Source organism: Mobula hypostoma, unplaced genomic scaffold (genome assembly GCF_963921235.1).
Source record: "Mobula hypostoma unplaced genomic scaffold, sMobHyp1.1 scaffold_191, whole genome shotgun sequence".
Lineage (NCBI taxonomy): Eukaryota > Metazoa > Chordata > Chondrichthyes > Myliobatiformes > Myliobatidae > Mobula > Mobula hypostoma.
Window position 1 is genome coordinate 86268 of NW_026948230.1, and position 16233 is coordinate 102500.

General features: G+C 55.3%; 1 protein-coding gene across 1 annotated transcript in view; it reads right to left on the reverse strand.

Annotated features, from left to right (window-relative positions):
- Nucleotides 1-1435: 1435 nt before the first annotated feature.
- ddx23 (DEAD (Asp-Glu-Ala-Asp) box polypeptide 23) overlaps nt 1436-16233 on the reverse strand; it is a 15844-nt gene continuing 1046 nt past the window's right edge. Inside the window, exons 4-8 of the mRNA XM_063039986.1 lie at nt 15657-15899; nt 15028-15179; nt 13303-13411; nt 3538-3712; nt 1436-2466 (exon numbers count right to left, since the gene is read on the reverse strand). Of these exons, the coding sequence (XP_062896056.1) occupies nt 2243-2466; nt 3538-3712; nt 13303-13411; nt 15028-15179; nt 15657-15899 (903 nt within the window). The 3' untranslated portion in view covers nt 1436-2242. The remainder of the gene's footprint in view (nt 2467-3537; nt 3713-13302; nt 13412-15027; nt 15180-15656; nt 15900-16233) is intronic.

The window sequence follows — 16233 nt, forward strand, 5'->3', positions numbered from 1 at the left end:
CACACCCACTACCCCTGCCAGCTGACATCCAGTTAACACCAACTAGAGCTGTGATATGGGAAAGAGCAGGGGGCAGCTTGTGTATAGCAAGAGATAACTATTAATGACCAGATATTCTGCCCTCTACCCCTCCAGTGGTGCACAACTACCCCCTCACCACCACTCATCACCACCCCCCCTGCAAGGGCCAACACCACAATCCATTTTGATGTTCAGACATGGGGCACCAACCTTGGTGTGGGGGGGGAGGGGAGTAAGGAGATGGGGGTCCCAGCATATCCTGTCCCTCTGAGGGAGGTGAAGAGGAGGCTGCTTGACTTGAAGTTAAAGGTGGGAATGACAGAGGGATCTTGGTGGACAGGTGGTGAAAAAGGCATTTGCGCGTGAGCCTTCATCAGTCCAGGCACGGAGTACAAATGTTGGGATGTTATGTTACAGTTGTGAGGATATTGGTCCTCACTTCTTAAGTTCAGTAGAAGTCACCCTGCTAAAAGAAAGATGTCATTAGCCTGGAAAGAGTTCAGAAGAGATTAATGAGGAGGTTGCTAAGACTAGAAGGACTGAGCTATGGAGAGAGGTTGAGCAGGTTGGGACTTTATTCATTGGAGTGTAGGAGAATTAGGGGTTACCTTATAGAGGCTTATAAAATCACGAGGTACGTAGATATCGGGTGGATACACACAGTCTTTTTCCCCCAGGGTTGGCTGAGGAAATCAAGTACTAGAGGGTGCAAATTGAAGGTGAGAGGGGAGAGATTTAATAGGACACCGAGGGGCAACTTTTTCAGCCAGAGGGTGATCTGTATCTGTAATGAGCTGTCAGAGTAAGTGGTTGAGGCAGGTACATTAACAGCATTTAAAGGACACTTAGACAGGTACATGGACAGGAAAGGTTTAGAGGGATATGGGACTGGCTTAGATGGGAGTCTCAGTTGGCAGGGGCCAGTTGGGCCAAAGGGCTTGTTTCCTACTGCGAGGCTGGGTACGGGCCAAGACCGCCCTCTCCTGGCCACTGGCTGAAGCGTCAGCACCTTCCCGACAACCATCACAAACACCACGCTTCACCACCCATCTGGCCATCCGCCTCGCTGCCCACCCCACAGTGCCGTCCCTCCCCCTGGACAGCGCTCCCTCTGCACCTTTTCTTGGACGCCCGTCCACTCCTCACCATCTGTCGGAGGGTGGGTGGAGAAGTTGTGGGGGGGGGGGCGGAGAGGAGCAAACACACAACGATGGGACACACACACACACACAGACAGATGACACATCGTCATACAGAGACACACACATGCTCACATACACACACAAAAAAGGCAGGTTGCACATGCAGACTGGACACACACACACACACACAGAGGCCAGGTTACACACGCACACCAGACACACAGACACACACTTGAAACACTCATCAAAACAGATGAACACAGGAGACTTGCTGAAATGTAAAACAATAGTCTCCCTTTATTCAGCCATAGAAAGGATTTAAACATATACATTTATATACTCCGATCTAACAGTGGAGCCTGGGCCAAAGGGAAAAAGGAAGAGAGGGCAAGGGGAGAGTGGGAGGGGGGAATGAGGGAAGGGAGGAAGTGAGGGAAGAAGGGAGATGAGGGGCAATGAGAGGTGGAGGGAGAGGACTTGGGAACACATCTCCCTGTGGAATGTACAAGACCAGGAGCAGACACTCAGAACTGGGTGGGGGTGTTAGGTCACTGACCATCCCATGGGTCTCCCTCACCACCCCCTCGACCCAGTTCTGTGAGGACAACAGCAAGTGTTTGGAGCCCACAACCTCACTCCTGGACCTAACCTACCCTCCACCCACCCACACCAAACCCCGGACCAACTCCTGACTGGACCCAACCCCAACAAGGAAGGGGTTGCTGAACAAGTCAGGATGGGGGGGGGCGGTGGTTTGATGGGGGCAGAAACAGTGACATGCATCATCTACACTCATCTGGAGGCTGGGGGGGGGTGCTGAGGGGAATGGAGGTGGAGAGGAAGATGTGGGAAGAACAGAGGGAGTGTGGTGGGGAAGGGAGGGAACAATGAAGAGGGTGGGGAAGCGATTCACAAGGACGGAGGAATGGAAGACTGAATACTAAATGCAGCAAAATTTCCTCCCCTCTCTGATGGGGTGAGGGTAAATATTAAATACAGGAAAAATATCTGACCCTCCCCCTTCTCTCTCACCCTCTCCACCTGCCCATGGGGATGAGTCTCAGCGGGAGGAAGGATGCCTAGGCGAAGATGGTCTCCTCTCTCCTTTTCTTGGTGAGGATGGTGCCCGGCTTGTGCTGGGCATCGGGATGGTTGGACAGCTCGGGGGGGCAGGAGGAGACGGGGCTCTCCAAGATGGCCTGCTTCAAGTCGTAGAAGACGGAGGAGTCCTCCTTGGTCAGGAAAGTGATGGCAACTCCGCTCTTCCCAGCTCTGCCCGTCCGCCCGATACGATGGATGTAATCTGTGGGGAGGTTGGGGGAAGAGAGACAACCCGAATCCAAATCAGCCATAAAATTTGTCGTTCTGTGGCAGTAGAAGAATTTAATAGTGAGGTAGAGTCCATGAACTATTCAGAAATAAGATGGCAGACGGGAAGAAACTGTTACTAAAACATTGTATTGGTCTCTTCAATCTCCTGCACATCCTCCCTGATGAGAAGAGGGCATATCCCAGATGGTAAGGAAGGTTGTGCCCCTGTCCTTTGAAGCCTCCACACTCAGAATGCTCTCCATGGTGTGTCATGTACCTCTCACTTTTCGGCACCACCCAAACCCCTGCTGAAATGCAGCACCCCAGGTTGCTGTCCCCACCTCTACCACCTCCTCTCACCCCAGTTACCAGCTCCTCTGTGTGAAAAGAGCAAGCTACTCCATTTGGCCCACAGAGTCTGATACCCCATTCAATTACAGCTGATTTTAATTTTCTCACCGCATACTCCCAGCTTCTCCCCGGGTAATCCTTAACCCCTTCACCGATCAACAATCCACCAACCTCTGCCTTCATCACGCCCAATGGCTTGGCCACCACCACCCCGTTGCAACAAACTCTCAGGCTGAAGAAATTCCTCTTCATCTCAGTTCCAAAGGGACGTCCCTTCACTCTCAACCTGTGCCCTCAGATCCTGGATTCTCCCACTGATGGGGACGTCCTCTCTAATGTCCACTCTCTCCAGGCCTTTCAGTATCCGGGAGGTTTCAATGAGATCCCCCTCTTCCCTCATACTTCTGAACTCCATCAAGCACAGTTCCAGACACATCAAATCCTCTTTGTTCATTAAGCCTTTCATTTCTGGGATTGTGCTCCAGAGAAAGCACATCCTTCCTTAGATGTGGGACATAAGCTGTTCACACTACCCCTGAACAATGTCGTAAAACGTGTCAGCATTACATCCCTGCTTTTATATTCTAGTCCTCTCAAGATTAATGCTAACATTGCATTTGCCTTCTTGACTACTGTGTCAACCTTAAGAAATTCCTGAACTCAGACCAAGACTCTCTGAACCTCTGATTTCCGAATCCGAATGAACCCATACCTTCAATGTTCTTTGCCATGTCGTAGTTGAGTACCATTGACACATCATGAATGTCAATACCACGGCCGGCCACGTCAGTGGCTACCAGGATGTCCTTGGCGCCAGCCTTCAGATTCGACAGAGCAAACTCTCTCTGCTCCTGTCCCTTCCCACCATGCAGAGTGCAGGCGTTGTACTGCGCAGAGGAGAGAACGAGAGCAGTGAGACTTCAAACAGGACAGGCATGGGTCAGACACAGAGTGAATCTCCCTCCACACTGTCCCATCACACACTCCCAGGGTCAGAAACAGAGTGAATCTCCCTCCACACTGTCCCATCACACACTCCCAGGGTCAGACACAGAGTGAATCTCCCTCCACACCGTCCTATCACACCGTCCTATCACACACTCCCAGGGTCAGACACAGAGTGAATCTCCCTCCACACCGTCCTATCACACACTCCCAGGGTCAGACACAGAGTGAATCTCCCTCCACACTGTCCCATCACACACTCCCGGGGTCAGACACAGAGTGAATCTCCCTCCACACTGTCCCATCACACACACCCAGGGTCAGACACAGAGTGAATCTCCCTCCACAATATCCCATCACACACTCCCAGGGTCAGACACAGAGTGAATCTCCCTCCACACCGTCCTATCACACACTCCCGGGGTCAGACACAGAGTGAATCTCCTTCCACACTGTCCCATCACACACACCCAGGGTCAGACACAGAATGAATCTCCCTCCACAATATCCCATCATGCACTCCCAGGGTCAGACACATAGTGAATCTCCCTCCACACCGTCCTATCACACACTGCCAGGGTCAGACACAGAGTAAATCTCCTTCCACACTGTCCCATCACACACTCCCAGGATCAGACACAGAGTGAATCTCCCTCCATACTGTCCCATCACACACTCCCAGGATCAGACACAGAGTGAATCTCCATTGCACACTGACCCATCACACACTCCCGAGGTCAGACACAGAGTGAATCTCCCTCCGCACCGTCACATCACACACTCCCAGGGTCAGACACAGAGTGAATCTCCCTCCACACTGTCCCATCACACACTCCCAGGATCAGACACAGAGTGAATCTCCCTTACACACTGACCCATCACACACTCCCGGGATCAGACACAGAGTGAATCTCCCTCCACACCGTCCCATCACACACTGCCAGAGTCAGACACAGAGTGAATCTCCCTCCACACCATCCCATCACACACTCCCGGGGTCAGACACAGAGTGAATCTCCCTCCACACCGTCCCATCACACACTCCTGGGTCAGACACAGAGTGAATCTCCCTCCACTATATCCCATCACACACTCCCAGGGTCAGACACAGAGTGAATCTCCCTCCACACCGTCCTATCACACACTCCCAGGGTCAGACACAGAGTGAATCTCCATCCACACTGTCCCATCACACACACCCGGGGTCAGACACAGAATGAATCTCCCTCCACAATATCGCATCATACACTCCCAGGGTCAGACACATAGTGAATCTCCCTCCGCACCGTCCTATCACACACTGCCAGGGTCAGACACAGAGTAAATCTCCTTCCACACTGTCCCATCACACACTCCCAGGATCAGACACAGAGTGAATCTCCCTCCATACTGTCCCATCACACACTCCCAGGATCAGACACAGAGTGAATCTCCATTGCACACTGACCCATCACACACTCCCGAGGTCAGACACAGAGTGAATCTCCCTCCGCATCGTCACATCACACACTCCCAGGGTCAGACACAGAGTGAATCTCCCTCCACACTGTCCCATCACACACTCCCAGGGTCAGACACAGAGTCAATCTCCCTCCACACTGTCCCATCAGACACTCCCAGGATCAGACACAGAGTGAATCTCCCTTACACACTGACCCATCACACACTCCCGGGGTCAGACACAGAGTGAATCTCCCTCCACACCGTCCCATCACACACTGCCAGAGTCAGACACAGAGTGAATCTCCCTCCACACCATCCCATCACACACTCCCGGGGTCAGACACAGAGTGAATCTCCCTCCACACCGTCCCATCACACACTCCTGGGTCAGACACAGAGTGAATCTCCCTCCACACTGTCCCATCACACACGCCCGGGGTCAGATACAGAGTGAATCTCCCTCCACACCATCCCATCACACACACCTGGGGTCAGACACAGAGTGAATCTCCCTCCACACTGTCCCATCACACACACCCAGGGTCAGACACAGAGTGAATCTCCCTCCACAATATCCCATCACACACTCCCAGGGTCAGACACAGAGTGAATCTCCCTCCACACCGTCCTATCACACACTCCCAGGGTCAGACACAGAGTGAATCTCCCTCCACACTGTCCCAGCACACACTCCCGGGGTCAGACACAGAGTGAATCTCCTTCCACACTGTCCCATCACACACTCCCGGGGTCAGACACAGAGAGGAGCTGTGCTGACTGAGCTGGGAGAAATCGAAGGAAAACTACTGGATAAAGTTCGTGGAATACTTTGGAGGTGGCTCTAAAAGTCTCTTGGACAACTGAGTGAGTGACGGCGTTGGCGTGGAAGCTCGGTGTGGAGTTTTTGCTGCCGGTTTGGACTGGGTTTGTTGGCGGCTGCTTACTGCGTAGCTCCCAGCTGCGGCCGCTGGCAACTCGCCAGTAAGCCGGTTCGCTCCAAAACCGGAGGCAAACGCCGTCGTTTTCCCCCCATTGACATCGGGGCAACGTTCCTCCTCCATTGTTTTCCTGATTTTTCGTCCGGTGTCGGTGCCGGTGCCGGAGCATCTGGAAGGACGTTTCGGCCTCTCCCGGCCTGGGTCTCTGCAAGTCCGACGGAGCCTTTCCTGGCGCCGAGCCAGCGAGGAACTGTCGACTGCAAACTTTCCCGGCCAGTTATTCGACTCGCTCCAGGACTTCTAACTGGCACCGCCGCAAAATTCTCGGACTGGAAAGAGCGCCAGCATGCCGGACCGGTCTCCAGGGAGTCGCGGGCCTTCGGGGAGTTACGCAAGGGCGGCTGCCTCCCCGGCCTCGGACAACGCCCTGTTTCGGTCGGTGAAGGTGGAACGTGGGGTGCAATGTATTTTGCGCCCTGGAATGACACTAGAAAAGTGTACGGAGGCAATGGAGGACCTTGTGGGGAAAGGTGGTATTCTGGCCACCGAGAAGGAGTTCGGAAAGGCGGTGTTCTATCTGGTGAATGAAGAGCTAGTGCACCGGGCCCTAAGCAGGGGAGTCACGGTGGACACCATCTTTTTACCTATGGAGCTGGTGACGGCCCCCACGCAACGTATCGTGCTTGGGCATGTTAAGCCTTTCATTCCAAATGAGGACTTGCTTCCCCCACTGGCCCGTTTAGGGCAAGTAAGGTCGGAGATCACTGCCATCCGACACAAATTTAAGAGACGCACCCTCCGCACCGTAATCTCTTTCCGGCGTCAGGTTTTCATGCAGCTGGAAAGGGAGGACGATGTTGAGGGCCGCTTTACTGTCCGGCACGAGGGAGTAGATTATCAGGTGTACTGGAGCTCCGAGCGCCCACGGTGCCATGCGTGCAGGGAGGTGGGGCACTTTCGGAGGGACTGTCCTGCCGCCCGGAACTCGAGGGAGCCCACTTCGGGCACCAGTGCCGCAGCTACCTATGCCCCTGATCCTACTCCTGCGCGTGCGCCTGCACCTGCATCTGACCCTGCCCCCGCCCGTGATCCTGCCCCAGCCCCTCACCCTGCCCCTACCCCTACCCCTGTCCCTACTTCTACGGTTGGGTCGGTCCCTGCTCCTCTCCCTGTAGTTCAGGTGGGGGACGGGGTGGAGTCTGTGCGGAGTAAGAAGGCAAAGGGGAAATCTAAACATAGTAAGAAGCGGGCCTTTGAGGCCGCAGAGCTCACACCCATTTCGTCTGAAGTGGAGCGTGGGGCTCGGGGAGGTGCGCAAGCAGACGGGGCGATGGAAACAGAAGGCGCCGCCCCATCGGTGAAGCCTGCACCTGTGTGCTCCTCCAGCGTGAAGAGGAGAAGTGAACGTTCCCGCAAGAGGGCAGGGGATGTAGATGCGGGGGAGTCCCAGGAAGGGGTGGGAATCCGGGTAGGGGTTGGTTCTAAACCTGAGTCCTCAGATGTAGCCACCAGTCCTGGGGTAGATGGTGTGGTTGTGCAAAAGGCTTGTGATAGGCCTGTTTGCACAAATGAGGCAGCCCTGGAGGCCTCCACCCAGGACCTACAAGTCAGCGCCTCTCTGGAGGCCAGTGTACCGAATAGTGTAATAGGAGACAAGGCAAAGCTCTCTCTTTCTCAGCACCAGGCGGCTTATGAATCCCTTGGACCAAAGGTGCCGGGTTCCCCTCTATGCCTGCCCCCTAGGGAGGACGATATTCTGTGCACATCGACCCCAGCAATAAATGACTTGCAGGGAGTCCCTGGGGATTGTCTCTCCACTCTCGCAAATGTGGATGAGGCTGATGCGACGGTGGAGAAGGCAGGTAAGAGCGAGGTGCCCGCTGCGCGGTGTGGGTCGCAGGCGCAGCCATCTATTGGAACATGCGGGGAGGCCGATGGGGATTCTGTCTGCAGTGACGGGTTGGAGGGGGACTCTTTCGATAGTGAAACAATGGATATCCTCACCCCTCCTGAGAAATCCCCATTGATACCTGTAGAGGAAATTAAGCATTTCATTCTCACCTCTGAGGGAGCCAAGCACCGGCCTCAGCTAGCCTCGCTTCGCTGGCCCAGCATGCCGAGGCTGGTGAGGTCCCTGCGAGTCATCCTCAGACGAAAGGGAAAGGGAAAGAGGAATGCGGTGGTGGGGAACGACAGACGGCAACTAAAATCTTTCCTGGATGACCTAGTAAGGGACATCAGAGGGAGAAGCAGCCTCGCTCCTACGGGGGATGGTGGGTCACAGGGTGTTGCTGGTACCGCTCGAGCCCGGAAAGCAAAAGGTATCCTTGCTTTCTTTCCGGACAGTGTGGTGGAAGGCGCCTCCGCTCTCACCGAAATGGGCGCAGCTGCTGAGACCTAGTGTGTTCCCGCCATGAAGCTTACCATAGCTAGTCTCAATGTAAACGGCAGCAGGGGTCCTCTTCGCAGGCATAACAATCTCTCAGTCCTCAGGGATGGGCAGTATACGGTGAGTTTCCTGCAGGAAACCCATACCATCCCTGGGGACGAGTCTGCTTGGCTCCTGGAGTGGCAGGGCGGGGTCTACATGAGCCACCTCAGCTCCATTTCTAGCGGGGTGGCGATCCTGTTGGCCCCGACCTTCCAGCCAGTAATTGAAAGAGTCCAAGACGTTGTGCCCGGCCGTCTGCTCCACCTGGTTGTGCGCCTGGATGGCGTACCATTGCATTTTATCAATGTGTACGCTCCCAGGCGCGGTGTGATGCAGACGCGCCTATTCTGTCAGCTGTCCACCCTGCTGAGCTCCATCGATCCTGGGGACTGCGTAATCCTCGGGGGAGATTTCAATTGTACCCTCGAGGCGGAGGACCGTTCGGGCCTCCAACGCGACCCAGCATCGGCAAAAAAGTTAAAGGAGCTAGTCGGCTCCTTTGACTTGGTGGACAGCTGGCGGAATTTTCACCCCAACTCTAGCGCCTTCTCGAGAAGGTCTAGAGAAGGAGGTTCCAGGATAGACCGCATTTACATCTCTCGGGCCTACGCCTCCCGCGTGTCGGCGTCCTCCATGCGGCCAGTGTCGTGCTCGGATCATCACCTTGTGTGGATGGAATTTATTCCACTACACCCTCGGGTGGGATCCGGGTATTGGCATTTTAACAACCGGCTGCTGGAGGACAGCCGTTTCCGGGATTCGTTCCGAGCGTTCTGGGTCTCCTGGAAGGAGAGGCGGAGAGAGTTCTGCTCCCTACGGCTATGGTGGGATGTGGGCAAAGCCCACATCCGGTTTTTATGTCGGGAGTACACTAGGGGGTCGACCAAAGGGCGGGGCTCTGAGATTGAGCGGCTTGAGAGAGCGTTGCTTGACCTGGAGTCCCGCCTCGGTCCGACCACTGGAGACCAGCAGCTGTGGCAGGAATACCAGGAGAAGAAGGACGCACTAAGGGACTTGCAGCTTCAGCAGTCCCGAGGTGCGTACGTGAGGTCACGGATCCAAATGCTGCAGGATTTGGACCGTGGCTCACCCTTCTTCTACTCGTTGGAGAGGTGGCGGGGAGTTCAAAAGCAGCTAGTGGAATTGCTGGCTGCCGATGGCTCCTCCATCACGGACCCTGATGGAATTAACAACGAGGTCCGTTCATTCTATCGGTCCTTATTCTCGCCTGATCCGTCAAATGCGGAGGCGTGCAATGAGGTCTGGAAGGATTTGCCTAAGGTCAGTCCAGAGGATGCAGTGCGTCTGGATGCCCCCCTGACTCGGGAGGAGCTGTCCACTGCCCTTCGGCAACTCCGGAGGGGCAAGTCCCCTGGTTTGGATGGACTGAGTGTTGAGTTTTATCAGGCTTTTTGGGATGTCCTGGGGGATGATTACAGCCTTGTCCTAGGGGAGAGCCTAGCCACCGGAGAAATGCCCCTCTCATGGCGAAGAGCTGTTGTGGTCCTACTGCCCAAGAAGGGAGACCTCCGCCTGCTAAAGAACTGGCGGCCGGTCTCCCTCTTGTGCGCGGACTACAAGATCTTCGCCCGGGCAATGGCCAACCGTCTGGGTTCAGTAATTGGACAGGTGGTCCATCCTGACCAATCTTACACGGTCCCGGGCCGCTCCATCCAGGACAATGTCCACCTAGTACGGGACCTGATCCACCTGCTCCAGGAGACTGGGACCCCGGCAGCGTTTCTTTCTCTTGACCAGGAGAAGGCGTTTGACCGGGTGGACCACAGTTTCCTGCTGGGCACCCTGCAGGCTTTTGGGCTCGGACCACACTTTGTGGCCCGAGTTCGGCTCCTGTACTCTGCCGCAGAGTGCCTAGTTAAGATCAACGGATCACTGACAGGACCTATCCACTTCCGAAGAGGAGTGCGTCAAGGGTGCCCCATGTCCGGTCAACTGTATGCGATCTGTGTCGAGCCATTCCTCGGCCTTCTTCGGCGAAGGCTGACAGGTCTGGTTCTGCGCGAACCGGACATGAGGGTCGTCCTCTCGGCCTACGCCGATGACGTACTCCTCATGATGACAGACCCCTGTGACCTGCAGAGGATGCGCGAGTGCCAAGATGTTTTCTCGGCGGCATCCTCCGGCAGGATCAACTGGGCGAAATGTTCCGGACTCTTAGTAGGCCAGAGGCAGGTGGACTCCCTGCCGGAGGAGATGAGAGCTTTTGAGTGGAGCACCAGACGTCTTCTCTATCTGGGAGTCTACCTGAGTCCTTCTGGGGAGACCTGGCTGGCGAACTGGCAGGACCTGGAGACAAAGGTTATGGCCCGGCTAGGGCGCTGGTCAGGCCTTCTCAGGGTGCTTTCCTATCGAGGCAGGGTGGTGGTCATAAACCAGCTGGTGGCCTCCATGTTGTGGTACCGGATGGTCACCTTGGCCCCCCCTGCCCCTTTTGTTGCGAGAATGCAGAGGAAGCTGGTGGACTTCTTCTGGGGAAACAGGAAACACTGGGTCTCTGCAGCGGTTCTGAGTCTCCCAGTAGGAGAGGGCGGACAGTCGCTGGTGTGTGTACGCACACGACTGGCGGCTCTGCGCCTCAGGACTCTGCAGAGATTCCTGTACGCCGAGCGCCCTCCCAGGTGGCACGTGTTGGCGACTTTCTTCCTCCGGAGGGGCTGCTGCCTTCACGAAGATATGCAGCTACCACCGGCAGGCGTCAGCCGTGCTGCTTTGCAGAGGCTGCCCGGCTTCTATCAGGACCTACTGAGAGTCTGGAACATGGTTGCCTCAGGCCGGGAATCCCCTCCTCTGGCAGAGGGCGGGGTCCTGGCCGACCCTTGCCCTGCCTCAGCGGATGTCGGTGCGGCTCAGGTGTGTGGATCGACTCAAGCTGAGCTGCTCGTCGGGCCCAGGCCCCGCAGCCTTACCCGAGAGACGAATCCACACAACTTGAGCCGTCTTTCATCGACACCCACAATCCCATTCAGGGATGCAGGCAGGAGATACCTTTATGGGCTGCTGCTCCACACCCTCCACTTCCTAGCCTTTGTCCACCGTCCCGACACGCCATGGCGGTCGGTCTTTCCACCTGGAGGTGAGGGGGGTCCCCAATGGAAGTCCCTTTACAAGGGAGTCCTCCCCATGCACCTTGGGGATCTCGGCTGGAGGGTGCTGCATAAAGCGGTGCCCTGCAATAAGTTCTTTAGTCTGTACACGGATCTCCCAGCCGCGTGTCACTTCTGCGGGCTGGAGGAGACCGTGTACCACATGTACGTGGAGTGTGTGAGGCTGCAGCCCCTTTTCGCGTTTTTGCGTGGGCTGCTTCTCGCCTTCTGGTTGCATTTCAGTCCCACCCTATTTATATATGGTCATCCAGTAAGGAGGGGGGCACAGAGGGATGAGGATGTCCTTGTCAACTTGCTCCTGGGGCTGGCGAAAATTGCTATCCGTGGCTCCTGGAAAAGGGTGGCAGGAGGTTCTCCCCGGGCGGACTGCCTGGCTATGTTTAGGGGGTATGTTCGTGCCCGGGTGAACATTGAAAAGGAATACGCACAGTCCACGGCGACCGTAGAGGTGTTCCGGGACCGTTGGGCTCCGCGGGGTGTAAATGCCATCATTGATGAGGATGGCAATATATTGGTTTAAGATGTATTGTCTGTTTGTAGTGTAGTAAATATGTTAGTCACTGGGTTTGTAAATATTGTATAGCACCGACATTTGTAATAAAGAATTTTGTATAAAAAAAAAGGGTCAGACACAGAGTGAATCTCCCTCCACACCGTCCTATCACACACTCCCAGGGTCAGACACAGAGTGAATCTCCCTCCACACTGTCCCATCACACACTCCCGGGGTCAGACACAGAGTGAATCTCCTTCCACACTGTCCCATCACACACTCCCAGGGTCAGACACAGAGTGAATCTCCCTCCACACTGTCCCATCACACACTCCCAGGATCAGACACAGAGTGAATCTCCCTTGCACACTGACCCATCACACACTCCCGGGATCAGACACAGAGTGATTCTCCCTCCACACTGTTCCATCACACTCTCCCAGGATGAGACACAGAGTGATTCTACCTCCACGCTGTCCCATCACACACTTCCAGGGTCAGACACAGAGTGAATCTCCCTCCACACCGTCCTATCACACACTCCCGGGGTCAGACACAGAGTGAATCTCCCTCCACACTGTCCCATCACACACTCCCGGAGTCAGACACGGAGTGAATCTCCCTCCACACTGAGTTTACATCTGAAAACAGTCACTCACAGGGTGTGCACTGAAAGGACACTGTGGGTCGAGAAGCTCCTCCTGTGGATAAGCAGCTGAATTTGCCCACGTCAATACAGCAGTGACCCAACAGGTTAAACAAGGTTCTGGGAGCCGGTGTTGGTGGAAGGGAGAGCTTGTGAACAGGATTAGTCTGACTGGTGGTCAGGTTCTGAGCTGGGGGAAGAGATATTGTTCCCAAGAGCATCTGCACATCCACCAGCCCCTCCACGGTGATCAGGAAGTGGGAAATGCGGGGGGCATTCTGTGCTGAGCTGGTAGTGAGGGAAAGTGTGAGGTTGGGCGAAGATATGAGGTTGGAGCGCATTATGATTGGGCAGAACAGCAGTGGGGCAGGAGCCCCATGGTAGGGTCAGTGAGGAGGGAGCTCATCTGTAGACAGAAGTGGTGGGTTGAAGTGTGTGGGCGCAGGTTTCCCTTACCCCCATCTTCTCCAGGGACTTGGCCAGCACATCGCAGCCTTTCTTCTGGTTGACGAAAATGATGATGGGTGGGTCGAAACCTTGTTCCAGCAGGGTCAGCAGCTTCTTCCTGTGAGCACAGAGACCACTCAACCACCAGCTCCTACCTGATCTCCCCACCTCACAGACCCCTCCCATCCTCAATCCCACCCAGTGATTATACCAGTCCATTCGGCCCATTGAGTTTCTACCCCATTCCATCCCAGCTGATTTTTTTCGCAACCCTGTTCTCTTTTCCTCTCCCCGTAATCCTTCACCCCCTCACTGATCGACAAGCTGTACATCTTTGCTGGGTCTCCCTGCCTGTGCACTCCCCGAGGGATCCCACACCCCCACAAACTGAACCTGACCCCTGCTTACTGGTTTCTGCGGAGGGAATTCAGCTCTTCCTGTTCTCTCCAAGCCCAACTCTACCTCTACAGACCCTCCACTGAACGCCACCCCCTCAGCCTCCTCTGCTCCCAGACAACTCTCCCTCCACCTGGGCATTCTTTTCCCTCAAATCTACATCCCAAGATATGGTAACTCCTCTCTGCACTCTGTCCAAATGAATTTTAAAACATACCATATTAATGTGGAAACAAACAGGCCATTTGGCCCATTGAATCTGCTGCCCCATTCTATCCTTTGGATTTTTCTTTCAGAAACACAAGAGATTCTGCAGATGCTGGAAATCCAGAGCAACACACACAAAATGCTGAAGGACCTCAGCAGGTCAGGCAGCATCTATGGTGGGGAATAAACAACCTACGTTTTGGGCTGAGACCCTTCGTCAGGAGTGGAAAGGAAGGGGAGCAGGATGCAGAATTAGGTGGGGGGGAGGGGAGAGGAATACAAGGTAAGTGAGACCAGGTGAGAGGGTGGGGAAGGGGGAGTGAAGGAAGAAACTGGGAAGTGATAGGTGGAAGAGGTGAAGGGCTGAAGGAGGAGGAATCTGACAGGAGAGGACAGTGGACTGTGGGACGAAGGGAAGGAGGAGGGGAACCAGACAGAGGTATCAGTCAGGTGAGGAGAGAAGGGGTGAGAGGTGAATGAGAATGGGGAATGGACTTTGGCCTCATCATGGCAATAGAGGAGGACATGTACAGACATGCTGATGTAGGACTGGGAAAGCTGATTTTTTTCAACTCCTTTCTCCTGTTGTCTCCCTGTAACCCTTCTCCCCTCACCAATCGTGAACTGATCCATCGCTGTCTTCAACACACCCAGTGATGTGGCCTGCACCTCACTCCTTGGCAATCAAGCCCATAAATTCAGCACCCTGTGGCTGAAGAAATTCCTCCTCATCCCAGTTGCAATGAGTCGTCCCTTCATTCTGAGACTGTGCCCTCAGATCCTGAACTTTCTGCAATGATGGAGACATCCTGTTCATGTCCTGATGAAGGGTCTCAGTCCAAAACATCAACTGTTAATTCCTCTCCATTGATGCTGCCTGACCTGCCGAGTTCCTCTAGCATTGCGTGTGTTGCTTTGAATTTTCAGCATCTGTAGAATCTCTTGTGTTTATTCCTCTCCGTATACACTTTCTCCAAGCCTTTCAATATACAGGAGGCTTCAGTGTGGCCGCCCCCAACCCAACCCCACCCCCCACCATCCTGAACTCCAAGCCCGAGACACCGAACGCTCCTCGCAAGTCTGCTAGCTCCACCCCCACCTCTGGACCCAGTGCCCGACGCCCAGTATCACCTCTTCTCGCCCTCTGACATCAGGTAGACACGTTGCTCCACCCTCTCGTGGGGCTTGCCGGCAGAACCGATGTAAACCACGGCAGGTCTGCGCAGGTAACTGCGAGCCAGTCTCTCCACTGACGGGGGCATGGTGGCGGTGAACATCACTGTCTGTGGGGGGACAGGGACAGGGAGAGGTGACAAATGACACAGGCACGCTGACCCTCCTGCCTCTTCTCCCTGCCCACCAGTCCGTGCTTCTCCCCTCTTTTCCTTGTCCCGTTGCCCCCTCCCCTTCTGCACTCCCACTCCTCACACCCTCCCTCCACTGACCCCTCTGTGGTGATACCAAGTTAGCCGTCACCTTCTTGGGGTTCACCCTCTCCCTCACCCCACAGTCCCCCACACCACTGTGTGTACCCGTCCGTGTCTGCCCAGCTTGAAACTGACCAACATCTTCTCAGGGTCCTCACCCCCGCCGCTGCTTCTTGCTCCCTCTTCCTCCACCCTCATATCTCCCTCCACCTCCCCTTTTCTTCCCTCCCCCCTCCCCCCTCCTCTGCCACCACCCTACCCCAACAGACCGGCCTACACCTGTGCTTGCCCAGTTCCTCCTCCTCTTCCCCCTCGCCATTTCCCCACACTGACCTGCCTGTACTTGTGCTTGCCCAGCTCAAAGTTGGCCATCATCTTCTCTGGGTCCTCGGCCTCATCGGTGTCAGGTTTCTGGTTACTGACGGGCATGTGTTCCAAGATCCGCTGCACGTCGGGCTCGAATCCCATATCGATCATCCTGTCAGCCTCGTCCAGAACCACGTACGTGCAGCGGCTCAGCACCAGATACCGATTCTCCAGCACGTCGATCAAGCGGCCGGGGGTGGCAATCACAATCTGGGGGGAGTGGAGAGAGAGAAAATGATCGAGTCACCTTCTCTCACTCCTGGCCACCCCTCTTGCACAGCTCGCTCCTCAACCCCCCCCACCCACCCCACACCGCAGGATGTCCCACACATCCCTGGTCCTCCTGGGAAATGCCCCCAGTCACCGCTCCTCCCACAGTGCAGCACGCCCTCTCTCCCTCCTCACTCCTTCCTATCCTGCTACAGCATGGCACTCCCTCTTCATTGTTCCTCTTTTTTTCAACAACCTCCCCTCTCCCACCCCCCAAGGGAGGCACTCCTTCCTCACCACCCCTCCCCTCAGTGCAGCACTCCCCTTTTCCCTT